Here is a 21,471-nt window from a genome sequence, read left to right as displayed (position 1 = left end):
CACTAGACTCTTCAATTGTGAATGCTTTACTAAATAAAGCAGGTCCTTCTGAAGTTCAGCCTCAGATTAAAATCCATGAGAGTTTTTCTGTTACGATTCCTGTAACAAGCTTTATGCAGCACACGCCTACAATTGTGTCTTCATTGGACTCTTCAATTATAGACTCAGATAATGAAAAAGAGAATACTTCTGGTGTCAATAATGATGGCTATTTTATTTGGGACTATAAAACCATAATGTTGTTTTTCACAGAGTATGAACAGCATGAAAAAAAATTCCAGAAAAGAAAATATCAAATTAAAGAGGCTATGTTTCAAGCGATAGCAGAATCCTTCCAAGAAAGAGGTTATGTGAATGCTACTAAAAATCACATGAAAAATAAATTTAAATTGTTGAAGAAGAAATGGGATAAACATATCAAACAGACCATGGGAAAAAATAGTTCTGGAAAAGGCACTAAACCTCTTCCATTTAAAGAGTAAGTTCTATCTTGTGTTTTCTGTATATAATTATATATATGATATTTTTGAATTAAACATTATAATTAATAGTTCAGTCGATTTGTTTCATATTTTTATTTTGTCATTCTTACAATATTCTGTTTTTATTAAGTAGTTAGTATTATATTTAGTATTTAATAAGTAAGTAATAGAATACATATGTATCTTTACAGTGAAATGATAAACTTATTTGGAAAAAGTCACAGTGGAGTGCCATCTTTTGTAGCTGGCCGCAATGGAATGGTTTCTCAAGAAGACATTTTGCAAAAAGTGGTCAGTCAACATTTGTCTCAGTGAGTAATCATCTCCTTAAAATGTTTTTTAATTCATTTCTAGATATATTTTTAGATATAATTTAAAATGTTTTCTATTATAGGAATGTAAATGAAGAACAATCTTCTATTGCACTAGACTCGCCACCTTCGACACCATCTGCAGTTAACAGTCAATCTCAATCAGTAATAGGTAGCAGCAAATCGTCCATGACGGATAGCAGTTGCTCATCTTTAATAAATACAAAAGCAAAAGTACGAGATGGCAAATTGGCGCATACTCTACAATCACTTAAGGAATCCATCTGTGCTGTGCTACAAAGAGAAAGTGATGCCAAACAAGAAACACGTACAAAATATCTGACGAAGCTTAAAAAATGTAATGAATTACAAATAGAACAATTACAATTGCAAAAAGAACGAAATAGTATCTTACAAAGGCAACTTAAGATACTAGAGAGAATAGAAAGTAAAAAATATTCAACACAAGAATTATCAGACGAAGAAGATTAATAAGATATAATAAGACTGAAGGTTTACTAAATTATATGTATACATAAGACATTCATAAAGTTTGTTCCTTTGCCTACTTAAAGGAGAAAATGTAGTAAAACACATTTATTAATCTTTTCTACATATAAATTCTGCGAAGTTACACATTTTTCCTGACAAGATCTGTCAGATATAGTAATTATAAAAATAGACACATTGTCTTTTAAAAAATGTTAATAAGATATTATTACAAATTTATAAAATTTATGAACAGTTTATTAAGTTTAATTTTAATTTTGTTAAAAAACAAGTGTGTTGGTTTTTACAATAATTATATCTTAATTAGATCTAATAATTAGATCTTTCATCATTGGGAAAAATGTGTAACTCTACAGGATTCAAAGGTAAAAAAAAGCTAATAAATGTACACATTTTCAATCACTTCATTTTTTACTTTATAACCAAAGTTACAAACTTTATGAACATTTCACGTAAATGAAGTTATATGTATTTAAAATTTATATAATTTTGTTAATTTTATTTAAAATTTTTATTTCAAGTTGAAATAACTTTTATTTTATTAAAGTTTATTTTAGTTTTTTATTTATTTATTTTCTGTTATTTTGATAAACAGCGTGACAAAGCTGTATCAAGCTCTGCAAGAGAGGAAAGCTACATTTACTTATTGAGTTCTTTTAGTTGAAAAAAGCTGCATTTATTTATTGAGTTTTTTTAATTGGGAAAAGCTGCATTTACTTATCGAGTTTTTTTTTACATAATAAAGCAGCATTATTTACTTGCAGTCAAGCGTACAAAACGTGATTGAAAATCAAAACTGTCATTTCTTGTTCAATTTACATTTTTTTGTTAATTATCGATAAAAAATCATAATAAAATATATATTTGCATTATGCAGTTATATTTCTCTATTTGTATGAAAAATAGGCGTATATGACAATAAAAGACTGATGTATGGATAAATTTTTAACAAAATTGTTTTATTTGTTGTCTTACATATTACATAAGAATTTATTTTATAAAATTTAATATCAAACTTTAATAATTTTTAATTAAAATGAGCTGAATAGAAGATATATAATCGTAATATTCATAATTATTAATAAATGAAATATATTTGTGTAATCGTTATGGTTATAATCGTTATAATCTTGAAACTATAATTGTACATTGTTTCCTAATTTTTATAACTAAAAAAACATAAATATTTGAAAGCACTTTGATAGTTTTGTACATTAAATACATATCATACATATTTTTAATTGAACGACACAGATTGATACAATGCAGTATGTGATATGTCGACGTTGACAACGACACGATATCGATATTTAAAAAAATAATAAACATAATATTTAAATATTAATATTAGAACATAATATTTAAACAAATTTATTTGGATACTCTTATTCAAATCATCGTTGAAACAGTTGTCTACATAATTCGTCTCTGAGATCGCGACCATGTCGATCATCATCCGGATCTTCATTTCTATCTGCTGCTGGGACATTATGTAACAATACCTGCGCATTTATATCAGCATGGTTGTCGACTTCAGGTTCTTCCATGTGTTGCAAATCATCCAAGTCAGCCAAATTGTGAAGAACGCAGCAAGCGAAGATGAATTTGACGATAAATTGCATATTCCTCAACTTGAGGAAATATAACTGTCTGAAACGTTGTTTCAGTATTCCAAATCCATGCTCAACTGAAATTCTGCATTGACTGTGTATACGATTAAAATTTCTTTGGGCCTGTGTCAAATGTCCATTATCCCGATATGGAGTAATTAATTGGAGAAGGCATGGATATGCAGCATCTCCAAGAAGTATGCTTCCATCTAAAATAAAAGCATGTATATTTAAAATTAACAGCTAAGGCTAAGGCTGCTTTTTGATATTCATTCTGCTAGTTGAAAATCTATATTTTATATTATGTACTACAGATTTATAATACTGGCAGTAAATATCAAAACGTAGCCTATGAAAACATTTACAGTGAAGTATATATTTTAATCATAAATCTTACAAATATGGCAAATGCATAGTCAACAACATCTACATACATAGAAATATTGAAAAATGTTTCTTTTTTTAATCTCCTCCGGACTTTCGAATACAGAAACTGTTGACGCATGTTATAAATTTGTATAATCAATAGACTCTTATATTAATCGCTCGTATATCAACGGAAAGGTTCGATCGTTCGAACCGACACACGACAACATTATCGACCTTGTTCACCATCCCATGTGATAAGAGTCACGTTGTCACGTGTACATTTTATTTACTCCTATTCTTTCGTCGCTCCGATTCGCCGAAACAAACATCCGATCCCGAGAAAGAGAGGATTCCGTGACGAAAACTCGGAACGCTCCCGAAAACCGAGAATCAGATCTCTGCGAACCGTGCTATCGATCAGCTGCAAATACAAGTAAACATATGTTCGTTGCTGTAATCACTTTCCTCTCGGAGCGAGCCTTCACGAGGCTGTACAAGCCACCAGTCGATCAACAATAATTTGAATTAGAGCGACGCCGTCGCGCCTACTGATATCGACAACATTTTTTGGTCCTTCGAGCCGGATCGCTAACGAGAGAAGACGACAAATCGTGAAGTACATCATCCAATTACATTTTGGCTGACTTTGATCACGACCTACGTTGTTTAACGCAGCAGCCGCCATTCCAATAATGGCTACCACCGCAAAGCTTTTGGAGCAACAGCTCGACCTTGTTAGATCGGTTGCAAATGCCGTATCTAATTTCAAAAAACTCGGCCACGCCAAGATGACGTCCACCGTGGCTGCAAACCGGATGGAACGCGTCAAGGAACAGTTCCGGGAGATTCGCGTCAACAACGCCAAGCTGTTAGTCCTCGCCGAGGCCGCTACGAAGACCACGCATCGATATTTCACCGAGGAGCTGTATCAACAAGCCGAGGTCCAGATGGATGCTGCCCTTGACTACTTGGCCGAATTTGCCATACCTCCCATTGCCGCCCCGCACATCAACATCATGGACGCTTCGAACGCAAGTACCGATTATCATCATGGTCCGCGCCCGGTCTCGCGTTTACCGCGAATCGAATTACCGAAATTTGACGGCTCTTTCGAGCGATGGGAAACGTTCCGCGATAGATTTAAAGCAATGGTAATTGACGATCCGATTTTAACAAATGTAGAACGCCTGCATTACTTATGTTCAATCGTTACCGGAACGGCCAGCACTTCGCTGAGTCACTTAGCAGTCACCGATGCGAATTTCGAAGTCGCGTGGCAAATCTTATCGTCGCGCTTTGAAAATCAACGTCGAATCGTCAACTCCCATCTTCAAATTTTATTCTCGTTACCGTCGGCAACGCATGAAACCGCGAAAGAGTTGCAGACTCTGCGTGACACCACCAATACCACCGTACAAGCGCTGAAAAATCTAAAACGTCCCGTCGATACGTGGGACGATGTTCTCGTGTTCCTCGTTTCGCAAAAACTCGACAAAGCTTCGAGAAAAGCGTGGGAATTAAAAATGAGCGAATCGCAAAATTTACCGTCCTATTCTCAACTCGACAAATTTTTAGAGTCTCGCATTCGCGCGTTCGAAGTTATCGCCCCGACGAAAAACATCGAGTCAGCCGAGACTACCTCGTCAAAAATTAAATCGGCCAAATCCGTAGCATCACATACAACGGCCGTGAAGTTCGAATGCCCGGTCTGTAAGGGCCATCATCGTTTATTTCAATGTACACAATTTGCCGCTTATACGCCGGAGCGCCGTTTCGAATTTATTAAATCGAACCGCCGTTGTTATAATTGTTTCGCGGCAAACCATGCGTTAAAGGATTGCACCAACAAGCATCGTTGTCGAGAATGTAAGCAAAAGCATCACACTCTCCTTCACCTTGGAAACCACGCAAAGTTACCGTATGCTGAATCGTCACATTTAAAAGAAGAGACGAAAAAAGACCAAGACAAAAACGTTGTCGCTCTTACCCTAACACGTTCAATGCCAGCTATTCCCGCCGTTCTGCTCGCTACAGCGCGCGTCCGCGTACATTCCGCGCACGGTCGCTTCATTCCCGCTCGCGCGCTTATCGATCCAGGATCGGCTGTGACACTCATTACGGAGAATCTTGCGCAATTACTCCGTCTTCCTCGAGTAAAGCAAAATTTAAGCGTTACTGGCGTTGGTCAAACAAAAACTTCCGCACGCTACGCAGCAAATATCAAAATTAGTCCCGTAAAAAGTAACAATCCCGCGTATTCGACGACGGCTTTAATATTGTGTTCGCTCGCGGAATACGTGCCACCTCCCGTTGCGTCTCACACTAAGTGGACGCACCTCGACGCCCTCGAATTAGCCGATCCTGATTTCCTGAGTCCTACGCCAATCGATATAATAATTGGAGCCGATATGTATGGAAATATTCATCGCGACGGTTCACACAAGGGAACACCACACGAACCGTTCGCGCAGAATACCGCGTTCGGCTGGATTCTCTCGGGTCCTACCGTCGAAACCTGCCCCCGCAATTCCGTACCCGCATATCATACTAACATTTCACCTAATCTTGAGCATACCTTAAAACAGTTCTGGGAACTCGAAGATATCCCAGCCCGCGTTCATCCGAGTCCGGAAGACACCCAATGTGAGGAGCATTTTGTGACGACTCACTACCGCACCATGGAAGGACGCTACGTCGTGCGTCTTCCCTTTAGAAATGGCCCGCCTCGCGACCTTGGAGACTCTCGATTCGCCGCGTTGAAGAGTCTCGAACGGCTCGAACGTCGTTTTCGAACCGACCCATCGTTAGCAACGGAATACACCGCATTCCTTACCGAGTACGCAAACCTAGGTCATATGACTAAGATAAATCCTACCGAATTTCCCGCCCAAGCTCCCGCGTACTACATTCCACACCGTGCCGTGATCTGTGAACATAGCAATACAACCCGACTTCGTGTTGTGTTTAACGCGTCGTGCAACACCGCCACCGGCAAATCATTAAATAGCGCTCTTCATGTAGGAGCAAAATTGCAAACCGATCTAGTAGCGGTCGTCCTCCAATGGCGACAACCTCGATTTGCACTATCAGCGGACATCGCCAAAATGTATAGGCAGATTTTAGTACACCCTCTCGATACGAAGTATCAATGCCTCTTATGGCGATCGTCTCCGACGGCTCAGGTCGACGAATACCGACTTCTTACCGTCACTTACGGCACCGCCGCTGCCCCATTCTTGGCCTTGCGAGTCTTACGGCAATTAGCCGAGGACGAAGGCTCACAGTTTCCGCTCGCGGTACCGGTTCTATTACAGCAAACGTACGTCGACGACTGTACTTTCGGCGCCGACGACCTTGAAACTGCCAAACAAACACGAGATCAGTTAATTTCGTTGCTATCTCAAGGCTGTTTTCGTTTGCGTAAGTGGGCGAGCAATTGCCCTACGCTCCTTGAAGATCTCGATCCTTCCGACCATGGACTCGCAACCAACAAAGATTTGCACGATCACAATTCCATTAAAATTCTCGGAGTTACCTGGAAACCGGAACACGATATCTTCACCTTTCAAGTTTCGAATTTAATAACAGTCGCGAAAACTAAGCGCGGAATATTATCAGTCATCGCGCAACTCTTCGACCCACTCGGGTGGGTAGCTCCCGTTATCGTAACCGCGAAAATTTTCCTGCAGCATCTCTGGTTGACGAAGTCTGATTGGGATGACGAGCTTCCCGCCGAGATGTTGCGCGAATGGGAAACATTTCAATTGACGTTGCCTCTCCTTGAGCAGTTAACTATTTCGCGCTGGACGCAGTATCATCCGAACAACAGAATTGAATTACACGGATTCGCAGACGCCTCCACGCGAGCGTATGCGGCAGCGCTTTACCTCCGTGTCATTTCGGGCGACGGTTGCATTACCAATACTCTGATCATCGCTAAGTCTAAAGTCGCGCCGCTCAAAACCATTAGCGTCCCGCGTTTGGAGCTTTGCGCTGCGCTCCTACTAGCACAACTCATAGATTTCGCTCGTTCTGCTCTTCACCTTCCCGATATCGATTATTGGTGTTGGAGCGATTCCATGGTCGCCCTCGCTTGGATACGTCAAAGTCCCTCGCGGTGGAAGACGTTTGTCGCAAATAGAGTCTCAAAAATGCAACAGCTTCTTCCCAATGGAAAATGGAATCACGTGCCCACGCACGACAACCCCGCAGATTGCGCATCTCGCGGTACCGACCCTGCCTCTCTTATTAATCACCAACTTTGGTGGCACGGCCCACCATGGTTATCACATTCGTCCGATCAATGGCCAGTCATATCCGACATCCCGGCAACGCATAGTGAATTACGCGATTCAAAGGCTTGCGCGACATGCTCGGTAAACCATTGGGAGCTTGAATCCCGATTTTCCTCGTGGCCAAAATTACTGCGCGTCACCGCGTATATCCTTCGTTTCGTTCGCAACGCTCGTACCCAGACGAAAACACAATGCGATGCCTCTCACTCGCACCCGCATGCTCTCCGGTCCGATGAGCTGGTCGCCGCTCATAATTTTTGGATTCGACGGATTCAACTTAATCTATTTGCTGACGACATAGCTCGCCTAAAACAACTACGTTGCGTCTCAAAAACTAGTCCATTAGCTTCGCTTTCTCCTTACATAGACAGAGACAGCTTGTTACGCGTTCGAGGCCGATTAAAGCACGCAAGCCTGTCAGATGACGCTAAACATCCGCTAATTTTAAAATCACATCCATTGGTCCACCTCCTTATCAAACAGATTCATGTTGCGGCCCTACACGCCGGTCCGCAACTCACACTCACGCTCCTGCGACAACAGTATTGGCTAATTCGCGCTCGCGCCACTGTGCGTACCGTCCTCTACCAATGTATTGTGTGCACACGGGAGAATGCACGCGTGCCCGAACAGCTTATGGGCGACCTGCCGGATTTCCGCGTGAACCCGACTTCACGCGCCTTTAATCATACCGGCGTCGATTACGCGGGTCCGTTACTAGTGCGTACGACTAAAGGTCGTGGTCATAAAGCCCAGAAGATTTGCCAATATTTTGTGGAAGTATGAACTTATTACATTCATAATTAATTACTGTATTTTAATCAAATATTTTTATATTTCTTATTCAATTCGGTTAAAATCGTAGATATTTTGTAGATATGAACTGGTAATTATTTATAGTTTCTGTTGTCGATATCAGTAGGCGCGACGGCGTCGCTCTAATTCAAATTATTGTTGATCGACTGGTGGCTTGTACAGCCTCGTGAAGGCTCGCTCCGAGAGGAAAGTGATTACAGCAACGAACATATGTTTACTTGTATTTGCAGCTGATCGATAGCACGGTTCGCAGAGATCTGATTCTCGGTTTTCGGGAGCGTTCCGAGTTTTCGTCACGGAATCCCCTCTTTCTCGGGATCGGATGTTTGTTTCGGCGAATCGGAGCGACGAAAGAATAGGAGTAAATAAAATGTACACGTGACAGCGTGACTCTTATCACATGGGATGGTGAACAAGGTCGATAATGTTGTCGTGTGTCGGTTCGAACGATCGAACCTTTCCGTTGATATACGAGCGATTAATATAAGAGTCTATTGATTATACAAATTTATGATATGCGTCAACATACCGTCCGCCTCGAATGTGATTGACATTCGATATGAATACAACATTTGCGGTCAATGAAATTTAACGTAAATTTACAATATTCAATCGGACAGTTACAATCCAATGCCGCCGAATGATGTTCGCTATCATTGTTGATGTCGACCGGAAGAAAACAAAGTTTTGTAATGGGGCGCTTGAACTCGGATTCAGCCGTTTTAACAGTAACGACTCGAACGAGCCGATCGCTGCCTGGATGGCATTTAACTATACGCCCAAGCTTCCATCGACTTGGAGGGGCAAGTGGATCGCGAAGTAAGACTAATCTACCGGGTGTGGCTAGAGTTTGTACAGAACGCCATTTAGGGCGTTGTTGTAAGGTATTCAAATACGTATCTTTCCATGCCTTCCAGACGCGTTCGCTTAATTGCTGCACTAGTTGCCAGCGAGATAAACGGATTTTCCCTTTTGCGACTTTGGATCTATATTTTTTCTGCCTTTTATTTCTTTAGGGGGAATGGGTTTGGGAAATTAAAAATCTTTTGTAGAGATTTTTCCAATTTTATATTTTGGCCGTGTCCAAGAAAAAAATTTGTCCCTTGTGCACAGGGTTTTTAAATTCTAACGAAAAAATTTAGTTTCGTTTAGAAAAAGCATGTCACCCGTTTTGGCTCTTTTCCCTATTTTAATATGTAAATTATATTTTATTTACAAGCCTGTAAATTTTAAATTTAAATTTTTGTCTATAATATAAAAATAAATATTGAGAAAGTTGCTTCACAATAAAAAGACCGACTAGTGGAGGATATCGTTGCTTAAAAATTGAAGATTTCATAAAAGTTCAAAAGGACAGAAAAAAGCCCCACGAATTCAACGTTTTTTTAAAAAAGAATTGCAACGATTGGACGCCACATAGTCGGACGAAAAAAAAGACAGTTAGGAACGAGATTTAAGAAAAAAAATAATAAAAAATTTTTTAGATTTCTGCAGCATCGGTTGTCACGGAACACATTCTAAAGAAAAAACAACTTTTTTGACTGGGACAATAAAAAAATAGGGATATAAAAGAATACCATAAAAACTAAATCTGAAATGATCCACTTTAAAAAACAGAAAAATGGAATTTTTAAAAAAATAAGACACCGAATTTTTGACAGTAGTTATTTTGCATACTTAAAAAATTTGCGATAAAATTTAAAAAAAACATTGGTAATTAATAAATCATCACGCTCTCTATTAATTTGTTTTCAAAATTCGCAACACCATTGAAATTGGGGAAAAAAAGGACTTTTTTTTAAAACGATAATGTAAGCTAAAAGATTTTTAATTTTTCTCGACTTTGTTTAAAATTCGCGTTTTAAATTCCGCAATTTTTTTAAATGTCGCAAACTTGGCATCTCAGCCCAAATCGCCTTGCATTCATGGTAAAACAGCGAAAATCTTTAATTTTTTTTTAATATTAACAATTTTGTTTTTTTTAATTTTTAACTTTTGTTTTGAAAAGACTGTAGTGCAGTCGAAACCCTTTAAAAATTTATATCGTTCGTAACGGAGTTAATTTAATTTTTTTAACTATTAATAAAAAATTTTTCCATGTTTTTATTTTGCTGTTCGTTGGCCTACTATATTTGTTTTTTTTCAATTTTGTTAACAAAAAAAAAGCTTTGTTTTAAAACTTTATATTGTTTTTTTAAAAGGTTTTTTTTTTGGGCGATGTTGGTACAGGCCAAATGTGACAGAAGTTTTCGTTTTTTTGGGAAATTTTTTTGATAGAGGTGGCCAACTTTGGTATGTTTTGGGTTTTGTCCCAAAATTAACCAAAAATTTTTAAAGGGGGGGGGGTAAGTTTTTATTTTTTTTGAGTTTGAAAAATGGCCCGAAAAAATAAAGACAAGGTAATAAAAATGCATTTACATTTATTCGTTTAAAAAATCTTTTGAGCAAAATAAAAAAAAAACCCAAAAGGGATCGAGCTTAAAGTAGAAACTAAAAGGAAATTTTTTTTGGATTTTTTTAAATAATTTTACGTTTAAAGGGTTAAGAAAGGATTGAAATAGGGGGGGAGCCCCAAAACAAATAAATTTTTTTTTTTTTTTAAAAAATGAATTTATTTTTTCTTTAAATTAAAAAAATTTTAAAGTTTACAAGATAGTGGGAAAAAAAGCAGCCTTTTAGATGTGCTGACACGGGGGGGAAAACCGATTTTGATGAACGGGAAAATTTTAAATTTTTTTTGTCCTAAAAGTATGAAAAAATTAATACAGATAGATGTTTTTTTTTTTAAAACCCTTAAAATTTAAAATTTAAAAGACTTATATCTAATTTTAAAATATTAAAAAAAATTTTTAAAATTTTTGGGAAGCTCAATCGTTAAAAAAGCACCTAGTTGAAAAAACAGAAATTTAAAAATTAAAAAACCTCTTTTAAATTTAAAAAAACTATAAGACAAAAAATTTTTTAAAAAAACATATGAAATATTTAAAACAACTTATTTTTTTTTTTTTTTTTTATTGTTTAATATAAGTCATTTTTTTTTAATGTTTTAAAAAATTTTTTTTTAAAAATTTTTTTTAAAAAACAAAATTCCCAAAAAAAATTTAAAAAAAAAATTTTTAAAAAATTTTTATATAATTTAAATATTTTTTTTTTACAGAACAAAGAAAACAATATTCAAAAAAGAATGCACAAAAAAAAATTTAAAAAAAAAAGGGGGTTAGAAATGAAAAAAAAAGATAGTAACCCCCTTTTAATACAACATGTAATAAAAAAAAATTTTTAAAAAATAAAAATAAAAATGTTTTAATATTTGTAGAATTTCTAAAAAATGACTTTTAAAGTTTTGGGGATTGTTGGAACTAAATTCACTTTTTAAAAATTTAAAGGCCCTAAAAAAAATAGATTTGATATTGAAAAAGAAATGCAAAAAAAGGGGTTTTTTAATTCATTAATTGGAACAAAAGCTTCTGACAAATGTCATAAAAGTTTGGGGAAATTTTAAAAAATGTTTTCGTAGACATTTCCCCAAAAATGAAAAACTACTGGAACAGGGAAAAAAAGCCTAAAAAAAATTTTGATGAGTGATACCATCAGAGGAAAAAAAACAATAAACCCCGAAATTTTCTAAATTTTCCCAGAAAATTTTGTACCCAATTTTTTTACTTGTAGTGGGAAAAAAGCGAATTTTTAAAAAAAAAAAAAAAAATTTTTTCCCCAAAACAGAAGATAGCCCCAGAAAAAACGTTTTTAAAAGAAAATACGTCAAAGAAAGAAAAAGTAATTTAAAAATTTTTAAAAAATTTTTAAAAAAGGGGTTAAAAAAAAAAGTAAACCAAAGAAAGAAAATTTTTAAACTTTTTTTTAAAGAGTTACACAACAAGTACACCCAAAATTTAAAATCAACGCTTCGAAAGTTTCAGAAAAATTTTTGCTAAAAGAGCCAAAAAGGAAATTAAAAAAAAAAAAAACCCCCTTAAAAAAAGGTAAAGAATCAAAAAATTATTTAAGTCTTTTTTAAAAATTTTTAAAAACACAAGAAATCAAAAAAAAAGGGAAAATTTCCCCTTTTCGCCCTTTTTTTAAAAAAAATTTAAAGCAAAAAAATTTTTGATTACATTGATTATTTTGGTTAAGAAAAAATTTGGGTTTTTTTATTTTTTTTATTTTGTCTTTTCAATATAAAATTTTTTTTTACAAAATTTTGAACACACATTTTAAATTTTGAGAAAGAACTTTTAAAAAAGATAATCGAAAAAATTTTTGAAAAAAAAGGGGGAAACTCAACCAATCGTTTTTTTCATTCATTTCTCAGCAAAAAAACGTTAATTTGTGTTTAATATTTGGTTTTATTTTTTTTGAAGAAGACTGTTTTGTCAGTAAAAAAATTTTTTCGTTGCAATTGTTTTTTTAATGGAATAGGTTTTTTTTTAAAAAATTTTTTAGATTTTATGTTTTTTGGGTCGTTTTTGTTGGCCCCAAAAAATTTTTTTTTTTAATTTCGTCCCAAATTTTTTAAAAATTTAAGACTAAATTATTTTTTTTAAAAAAAAAAAAATTTTTTAAATTAAAAAAAATTTTTTAACGGGCGCAGCGTTACTAACCCCCTCGCGGGCCGACAGGCCCCCCACTGGGGTTTGGGGGAAAAAGGGCCCCCTAATCGTTCCCCACGGGCCGCCCCCCCCCCGGGGGCCCCCTCGCATTCCCCGGGGCGGCCCCCCCCCCAAACTCGACGGGAAAATAGGGGAAACCCCCGGAAAGGGGATATAAGCCGGTCGGCGGAGAGCCCGGGGGACCGCCCCCTTCAAATTCCCCCGACCAAAAAACGGGTCTGGGGGTTTAAAAATTTCCGGGTTTTTTTCGGTCGCGGTTCCTCCCCTTAGTATCGGGCAAGGGGGTTTTCGTTGTAAAAAAGGGGTTTTTCCCGGTTTTCCCCGGGCCCTCTGGAAAAACCCCCGGGGGACGGGCTTCTCGTCGTTAAAAAGGGTTTCCCATTTTTCCCGGGGGCCCTCGATCCCCGGGGCCCACGGGGTTTTTGGGTTTTCACGGGTTTCCCCCGTTTTTTGGGGCCACCCCCCAAATCCGGGCGACGGGGGGCCGTCTTTATACGGGTTTTTCCCCGGGGTTTCCCCGGGAACCCCTTTTAAGGCTTATTTCCCCCCGTACTTTTGGGTTCACCCCTCTCCTTTGGGGAAAAAAGGGTTTTGCCAGTAATGTTCTTTCCCATCAACCCGGGGGAAATTGTTTAAATCCCCTCCGGGGGAAAAAAGCTATCGGCTATGGCCTCCCCTTTTTTTATCCCAGCATCGAAACCCCGGGGAATTCGTAAGCCCCCCCAGGACACCGCTATAGGTTGCCCCCGCCCCGTTGTTCCCCAAAATTTGTTTTCCGGGTAACGGGAAGCCCTCTGGCACCGTTATAGGCTATACGCCCCGAGCTTGGAAAAAAAAATCGGACCCCTCCGTCCGATCCTAAACGCTTTGTAAAACCCCCGGGAAACCCTTAAGTTTTTTTGTTCATTTTTACCCAACGGACCCCCCTTTTCGATCCTCAAGTTTGGGTACATATGGGGGTACTCTTAATTTTTTTGTTCAGGCTTTAGGGCCCCCGGGGGTCCGTTCGATCCTCACGCTTTGTAATATCCCGGGAAAGCTCTTAAGTTCTTTTTTTGGGCCCCTTTTAACCCCCCCCGGACGCTCCGTGGCGATCCCCGTTTCCCCCTTACTTTTATACCACGACGTTAAACCCCGAGGTTTGGAACCGTACCCGTTTTAAAAACTTCTTTCGTTTTTTTTTTATTGAATAAACCCACATTTTTATTAAGGAAAGCGAGTAAAAATTTTTTCCCCCCCCCCCGAAACGGCCCCGGGGGAGCCGATCCGGGGCGTGGGGAAAAAAGGGGTAAAACCGTTAATGGGCCCGGGAACCCAAAGGGCCCCCCCCCCGTGGTTTTCCGTCGTTTAGACCTTTTTAAAGCCGCGTTTTTTAACCGATTGCCCAAAACCAAAAAGCCATTGCCTGGAAAAAGGGGGGGGGGGGCTTGAGAGCAGGGGACTTTTGACAATCCGCAAACTCCCCCCCCGGTTTTGTGGGAAAAAACCCCGGGTTTTTTCCCCCAAAATCGTTTTGACCCCCCCCCATTTTTTGCGTCGGGTGGCCACCTAAAGGCCCAACCGGGAAAAAAAAGGGACCTACCCCCCGGGACCTAAAAAAACCCCCCCCAAAAGGGTCATAAATTTCAACCCGGGAAAAAGGGGGGGTTTTTTTGATGGAAAACCCCCCTTTTGGGAATTTCCCCGGGAACGAAACAAAGAGCTTTTGGCCCCGGGGGGAAGGTTTTACACCGACCCCCCAGATGTACGGGGACCCCAGAACCCCTACGGGGAAAATCCCCCTGCTTGGTATCGCCCCATCCGCGATCCCAAATACCCGGGGGGCCCCGATTTCCCCCCCCAAGCCCCCGTCGGCAAAAAAAATTTCCCAAGCGGGTACGAACGGCAAAGAAAAGGACGATCCGGGGACGACAAAAAACCCCCAAAGGGGGCCCTTTCCCGGGGAGGTACCCCTACCGGGCCCTGACAATTGAGACGGGGGGGGTTTTCCCCCCTTTGGATAAATTTAAAGAACGTTAAGAAAACGCCCGGGAGTAAAAATGCCCCCCCCCTCAAACCCCAAATGCTCAGCGTGGGGGACCTCAGCTTCCGAGCCGCCGAAAACGAGGAGGCGACCGCCCGCGGGGAAGAACGGCGAAAGGGGACCCCCTTTGCCGGGGTCACCCCCGCCCCGTAGCTTCCGGGGACCATTTTCCCGGGAGGAAGCTGCTGGGGGTTTTTAAAAAAAACGGGGCCCAAAACCCCAAAATTTAAAGAACCCCCTAAAAAATTTTTGTTTTCCCAAAAGCGGCAAAAAAGGGGGGCCCCAAAACCCCCGACTGTCACCCCCAGGGGGAAAAAAGGGGGCCGGGGGAGACTGCGGCTCGTCCAGCCCGTTTTCCCTTAAACTAATAAAAAACCCGCCCCCCCTTTGATCCAGATCCCCGGGGAGCAGTTTTGGGGCCTCTCATTCGCTCGGAGATATCTTTTCCCGGGCCAAACAGCCCCCCGAGTTACCCCAAAACCCCTCGAGTCCAGACCCGGGGGCCAAAAAGAGATGTGCCCGGGGGGCCCGGTCCCTATGTCGAACTATCGGGGAAAAAAGGTTACGTTGAAAGGGAAAAAATCCACCCCCCAATCGCTTCCCCCTGCCCCGCAACGGGGCAATGCCGTGGTTGATAGGCGGGGACCCGGGGGAAAATTTTGGGAAAATTTTCGCCCCCCCCCCAAAAATCAAAACTCATGCAAGACCAAGGAGGGGGCCCCACGGCCGAAAAGGGGGGGCCCGCCAGTAAAACGCTAAAGCTAAAAAAAACCCTTCCTGAGTACGAGCCCCCAAAAAAACGAACCCCGCCCGCGGCCCCCCGGACCCCAAACCGTCCCCCAAAAAGGGGGTCAACCCGGGGCCCCCCCCTATCAAACAGGGGGACCCCCCCCAAATGGGGGCCCCGCAGCCCGTCACGACCAGGAGGTCCAAGGATGGGGCCGGGGGGGGCTTTTACCCCCCCCCCCCCCAAGCGCCGGGGGTTTTCCCCCCCCCTTTTAGTTTTTGGGCCAAAAAAAAAAAGGGGGGACCAAAAAGGGTTTTTCACGTTTTTCCCTCGGCTAAACGCGGCCTCCGAGAAAAGCCTACCCGCGCCCCATATTACCCCCACTTTGGGAAATAAGTGCAGGCCAAAATATTTACCAGTTGGAAACTTACGCCGGGTATTGGCGGGTTTTCCGTACCCCGGGGACCCCCCCGGGCAACCCCCTTTTTTGTGGGGGGGAAAGGGGGGCTGATGCAGTTCCGGTCTTTTCCTTTTTGGGGCCCTCCCAAACTCAGCCCCCCCCAAACCCCTTCCCGCGAACCGTTTACCGTGCGGGAACCCCCTTTTGGAAAAAACCCCCGTCCTCTTTCCCCCGGTTTACATATGTGCATCACGCCCCCTTTTGGGGAAACACCGGGGGAATGGGGCCCAAGTTTTGTCGCCCCGGGGAGGGCCCACGCCCCCCAAAACCCGGGGGAATGCCATTTTCCCGGGACCAAGTTCCGGTACCCCCGGGACGGGGGATCGATCAAAAAGGAACCCGGGAAAACCCAAAAGGGGAAAGGGGGGGGCCCATTACGATGGCCCGCCCCCCGCCTCCGCAGGGTACGACTTTCCTGGGGGGGTTTACCCATGGGGTAAAACCCCATTATCCCCCCATTCTCCCCCATCCCCGCCCCCCTATGCCTCAAAAAAGGGGGGGGGGCCCTGGAACGGGCCCCTGGAAGAAGAAACGCTTTTCCGAAAAAAAAAAGGGCCCTAACCCCCGCCCCGTCCTCCCCGCCCCGGGTTTCCCCAAAACCCTTTTACCCAACCGGGGGGGGCCCCCCCAACCAGGGGGTTGGAGCGGTGACCCGACCTGGGGCCCCGGGGGGAAAAGAGTCATCTTTTACGCCCGCAAACCCCCCAAAGCGGCAGACGAAATTATAGCGCCACCAGCGGAATGTTTTTGGGCCGTGTGGGGGGAAATCGCAAAAACGGGATTCCTCGGGGCAAGGTTTCCCCGTCGTGCCGACCACCAAGTTAAAAGGTTGCAACGAATCGAGGCCCCCCCGGGGGGGGCCCCCCGGTGTTCGAGTTGCCCCCAGCACGACTTAAAAACCCTTTCCGGGGAGGTAGGGGTTAAACCCAAAATGGCGGCCTCTCTTCGCCCCCGGGAAAACCTTTTAGCCGTGCCCCGGCCCCCAAATTTGCCGGGGGTACCAGGGAAATTTAAAACCCAGGTACAAAAACACCCCCCCCGGCACCCGGACCCCCAAAGGGTAAGAAAAAAACAGATATGGCACACCCCCTGATTGGATTTTGGGAAAACGCCAGTTTGGGGAAACAGTGGAAAGGGGGGTACTACGGATAAAAGGGCCCGCGCAAAAGCAACGAACCCACACGCCCGGGGGCCCCCCGGGGAAAAAATGGGCATCTCAAAAAACACTTGCCGGGTGGCCCAATTTTAAAATTTCGGGCCCCGGGCATGTTTCGGGAGATTGCCCGGATGCCCCCAGGATCCCCAAATTTGGCGCGGAAAAAGGGTGCCAAAAAACCGACCGGCGGGGGCGGAGATGGAAACCCCCCCCGAAACCCGGGGGAAAAGCCCCCCTGATCTGATCGGCCCCCCCCCCCGATGAAAGCGGCCAACCTGGCGTTAAACATCCACCCCCTTTTTGAAAAATGGGTGAGAGGTCCCCCCCGGAAGCCACCCCCCCCTCGCGGGGGGGCCCGAGGTTTACCGACCGGCTAAATCCCCACACGGATTCCGCCCCCCCCGCCCCCCATAACGGGCCCAAATTCTCGACCCCCCTCGATCCTTTTAGCCCCCTATGGGACCCCGATGGACACCCCCCCTAAACCAACAATGAAAACCCGGGGAGAACGACCCCAACCGCACGTTTCAAAAAAAAGGGATCACCCAAACCCCGGCCAGGCAAAAGGGGTTTGGGGGGGCAAACCCCCCCCTTGAAATTTTGCCTCAACCACCGCCCGACCAGGCCCCCGGTACCCCCCCGGCCCCACATAAAACAGGGGCCCGGGGCTCCCCCCACCCCCCCCGGAGGCCCCCCCGGGAAAACCCCACCGCCCCAGGGACCCAGCACCCGCCAGACCCAGCTGGGGGGCGCCTAAAAATGGCCGGGGTCCACCTCGCACGGACCTTCCACCGACAAAAAAAACCCCTACAACTTTGCGGCGACGAGACTGGCGACCACGGGGCGACCCCCGATGGAAACGGGACCGCCCCCCCACCCAAAAAAGGGCCCGGGGCGCTTTTAAAACCCCAAAAATTAAAGCCCCGAAATAGGGGCGAGGGGGTTTGACGGAATACCCCGGGGATCGCGCCCCTGAAGGACCCCCCGGGGGAAAGGGACCGCCACATCCACGTCGGGCCCCCTCAAGACGGCCCCCGGAAAGGGGCGGAAAATTTTAGGGGGGACTTACCCCCCGGCCCCGCAGCCCCCCCAAAAACACACCGTGCCCCCCCGCCATCCGGGGGGCCCCCCAAAAAACAACCCCCACTCGGCCGGTAAAAAAAAGAAGACCCCCTGGTGGGAAAAAAACCCCCCTCCGGCACCCCCCCCCCCCGCCATCCCCGGGCCTCCGACGCAACCTGCGACGGCTCACCGCGGCCCCGGTGCCCCACCCCCCCCCGCTAGGATCCGCGGGGGGAAAATTTTTATTTCGCGCCCCCAAAACCCCCCCCGGGGGTTTATAAAAGGGACCGGGTAAAGGGGACCCGGCAAAAATTTGCCCCTTTGAGCGCCCAACGCTAACTCCGGCATTTTTGGAGACCTGTTTTCCGAAGGGGGAGGGCCGATCCCCAACCCCAGGGGCCCCAAACCCAAACCAGGGCCCCGGGGGCCCCCTCCGGTCCCGGCCGGGGATCCCCGGTTCAGCGATTGACGCCCCCGCAAAACCCCCAAGGGGGTATCCTGGACCGCGCCGCCCCAAGCCGGGCCCGGCCCGGGGGGGGCCCGGCCCGGGGGCCGTCCCCACGGCCCCCCCCCCCCCAAAAAACCCCCCAAAAAAAGAGGCCCCCCGGGGGGGGTGGCGGGGGGGGGGGGTCGTTATTTAAAAAATACGGCACCCCCCTTTTCCCCAACCCCCCCACTCAGAGACCCACGGACCGCCCCCCGGGGGGGCCCCCGTCAAAGTCCTCCTTGACCGGGCGGGGGGGCCCGGCCCCGTGGTTTTTCGCGTCAAAAACCCGGAAAGCCCCCGGGCCCCCCCCCCCTTTCCCCGGGGGATCACCCGGTTTTCAAACCGTTTCGCGGCCGCCCCATGATCCGCCGTTTTTAGAGGGGGTTAATGAAAAGGGCCCGGCACCTTTCAAAACCCCCTGCGGGCCGATCAGCCGCCCCCGGGGGGTTTGGGCCCCCCCAAAGGGCCCCAAAATTTCCACACGGGCCCCCCCCCCCGGGGGGGCCCCCCCAAACCGGGGCGGGGACCCCCCCCAAAGAATTGCGCGGAGTAGGGACCCCGGGGACGGGTATATAAGCCGGGGCGGACGAGCCGGCACCAGCCCTTTCCCAATTTTTCCCCGCCCCGGCAACGGGCTTCTGTTTTGAAAGTCCCGGGGTTTTTTGGGGGCGCTGGTTTTCCCTTTCCCCTTAGTATCGGGCAACGGGTTTCTTTTTGTAAAAAAACCGGGGTTTTCCCGGGGTTTCCCCCTCCCCCCCTGTAAAAAGGGGGGGGAAAGGGTTTTTCGTCGTTAAAAGGGGTTTTTTCCCTTTTCCCCGGGCCAAACCGCATCCGCCGGGCCCCCGGGGTTTTCTTTTTACACTGGGTTTCCATTTCCGGCCCCTCCTGTAACACCCGGGCGACGGGTTCTCGTCGTTAAGGGGTTTTCCCGGGGTTTTCCGGGGCTCCTTATAAGGCTATATGCCGCCGTACTTGGTTTTTACCGTCTCCTTTTTGGAAAAGGGTTAGCCATACCTAATTCCCCGTATACGGGAAGTAAGCCCCCTAGGAAAAACCGCTTGGTTGCGCTCCCCCTTTTGTTCCCAGCTGTTCCCGGGGGGAATTTTGAAAGGGCCCATCGGGGCACGTATGGGGTTGGCCTCCCCCTTTTGTATCCCCCCGTATCGTTCCCGGGGTTTAATTGAAGTCCTTTGGCCCGTTAAGGTATCGCTCCACTTTTAAAACCGGACGCCCGTCGATCCTCCGTTTTAAAATTCCCGGGGGACTCTTAAAGTTTTTGTTCGGGGTTTCGCCCCGGACGCCCCGCGATCCCCTTTTTAATTTTGGGGCTCTTAAGTTCTTTGTTGGCTTCGCACCACTCCTTTCGATCCCACGTTTTGTAAAATATACGGGACTTTTAAGTTTTTTTTTTCAGGCTTTACGCCACCGGGCCTCCTGCGATCACCTTTATACGTCCACGATCCGAAAAAATGGTGACCTCCCTTTTAAAAATTTTTTTTCGTTTTTTTTTTTTTTTGAATAAACCCCTATTTTATTAAGGAAAAGGGTCTAATTTTTTCCCCCCTTCCCCCGAACCTGGCCCCGGGAGCCGTCCCGGCGCCCGGGAAAGGGAAACCTTCAATAGCTTAAAATATAAAAAATTTAAAAAATAAAAAATAAATTAAAAAAACGAGAAATTATTTAAAAACGCATTTTTTTTACAAATTTTTTTAAAGCAATAAGTAATTTATAGTTACTTTAGGCTAACAAAAAATTATAAAAAAAATAATTTTACGTTGAATGTAAAATAAAAATTTTTTTTTTTATTTTTTCAACTGACTTAGGATATTGGTCGCCGGGGTTTTCCCCCTTGGAGGTGGCCGGGGCGGCCTGGTTCCGGGGGTGTTGCCCGGCCCCCAGGTTCGCCGGTCGGCGTGTTTGGGGGTCGCCCCCCCGGGGTGTGCCCGGCCCCGGGGGTGTGCCCGGGGCCGTGGTTTTCCCGGGGGGGTTTTGCCCCGGCCCCGGGGGGGCCGCCCGCCCGGAGGTCCCGGTGGCCTGGTTTCCGGAGGTGTCCCCCGGCCCCCAAGGTCGCCCGGCGGGGCCGGGGTTTGGAGGGGTCGCCCGGCCCCGGGGTGCCGCCACCCGGAGGTGCCGCCCGGCCCCGGGGGGGTACCGTCGGTGTTATACCTTTTTTTCCGGCATTTCTTTTTTTCCTTCTTTTTAATGTAATTTCGTGTTTTCATTCGCCTACGGTTTTTGAAATATTTTTTCGTCAATAGGGTTTTTTATCGTCGCTCTCCCGACATGTCTCGATTTTAAAGGCCTTCGGGCTTGCGCTCGCTCGGCCCCGCTAGGACCGGGGGTCGCCGACCCCGGCCCCGGGCCGGGGGTACTTTTAAAGATACGTCGCGGCCGGGGCCAAAGGTGAGGGGTTTCCGGGCAGTGTAAACGTACTTTCTCGAGTCTTCGCACTCCCCGGGTGTTTTTGACCGTCTCGTCCGTCGCCGACCGTTGGCCGGTGGTTTGGGGGACTATAAAAGGGTAGGGGGAGTTAAATTTCGTGTCGCGCCTCGA

The 21,471-nt window shown here is 45.1% G+C and overlaps 2 protein-coding genes across 2 annotated transcripts; both read left to right on the top strand.

Moving 5' to 3' along the window:
* Positions 1 to 106: 106 nt before the first annotated feature.
* On the top strand, positions 107 to 1,517 carry LOC146721614 (uncharacterized). Its single transcript, XM_085486527.1, has 3 exons — positions 107 to 478; positions 674 to 793; positions 877 to 1,517. Exons 1-3 carry the CDS (start codon positions 114 to 116, stop codon positions 1,283 to 1,285), a joined length of 894 nt encoding a protein of 297 aa, XP_085342653.1. The 5' UTR covers positions 107 to 113; the 3' UTR covers positions 1,286 to 1,517.
* Positions 1,518 to 3,974: 2,457 nt separating this feature from the next.
* On the top strand, positions 3,975 to 8,363 carry LOC114946740 (uncharacterized). The gene has a single exon (XM_029323390.2). It carries the CDS (start codon positions 3,975 to 3,977, stop codon positions 8,361 to 8,363), a length of 4,389 nt encoding a protein of 1,462 aa, XP_029179223.2.
* Positions 8,364 to 21,471: the final 13,108 nt, after the last annotated feature.

Source organism: Nylanderia fulva, unplaced genomic scaffold (genome assembly GCF_048542155.1).
Source record: "Nylanderia fulva isolate GAGA-0341 unplaced genomic scaffold, ASM4854215v1 Scaffold444, whole genome shotgun sequence".
Lineage (NCBI taxonomy): Eukaryota > Metazoa > Arthropoda > Insecta > Hymenoptera > Formicidae > Nylanderia > Nylanderia fulva.
This window is presented reverse-complemented; position numbering and strand designations above follow the sequence as displayed.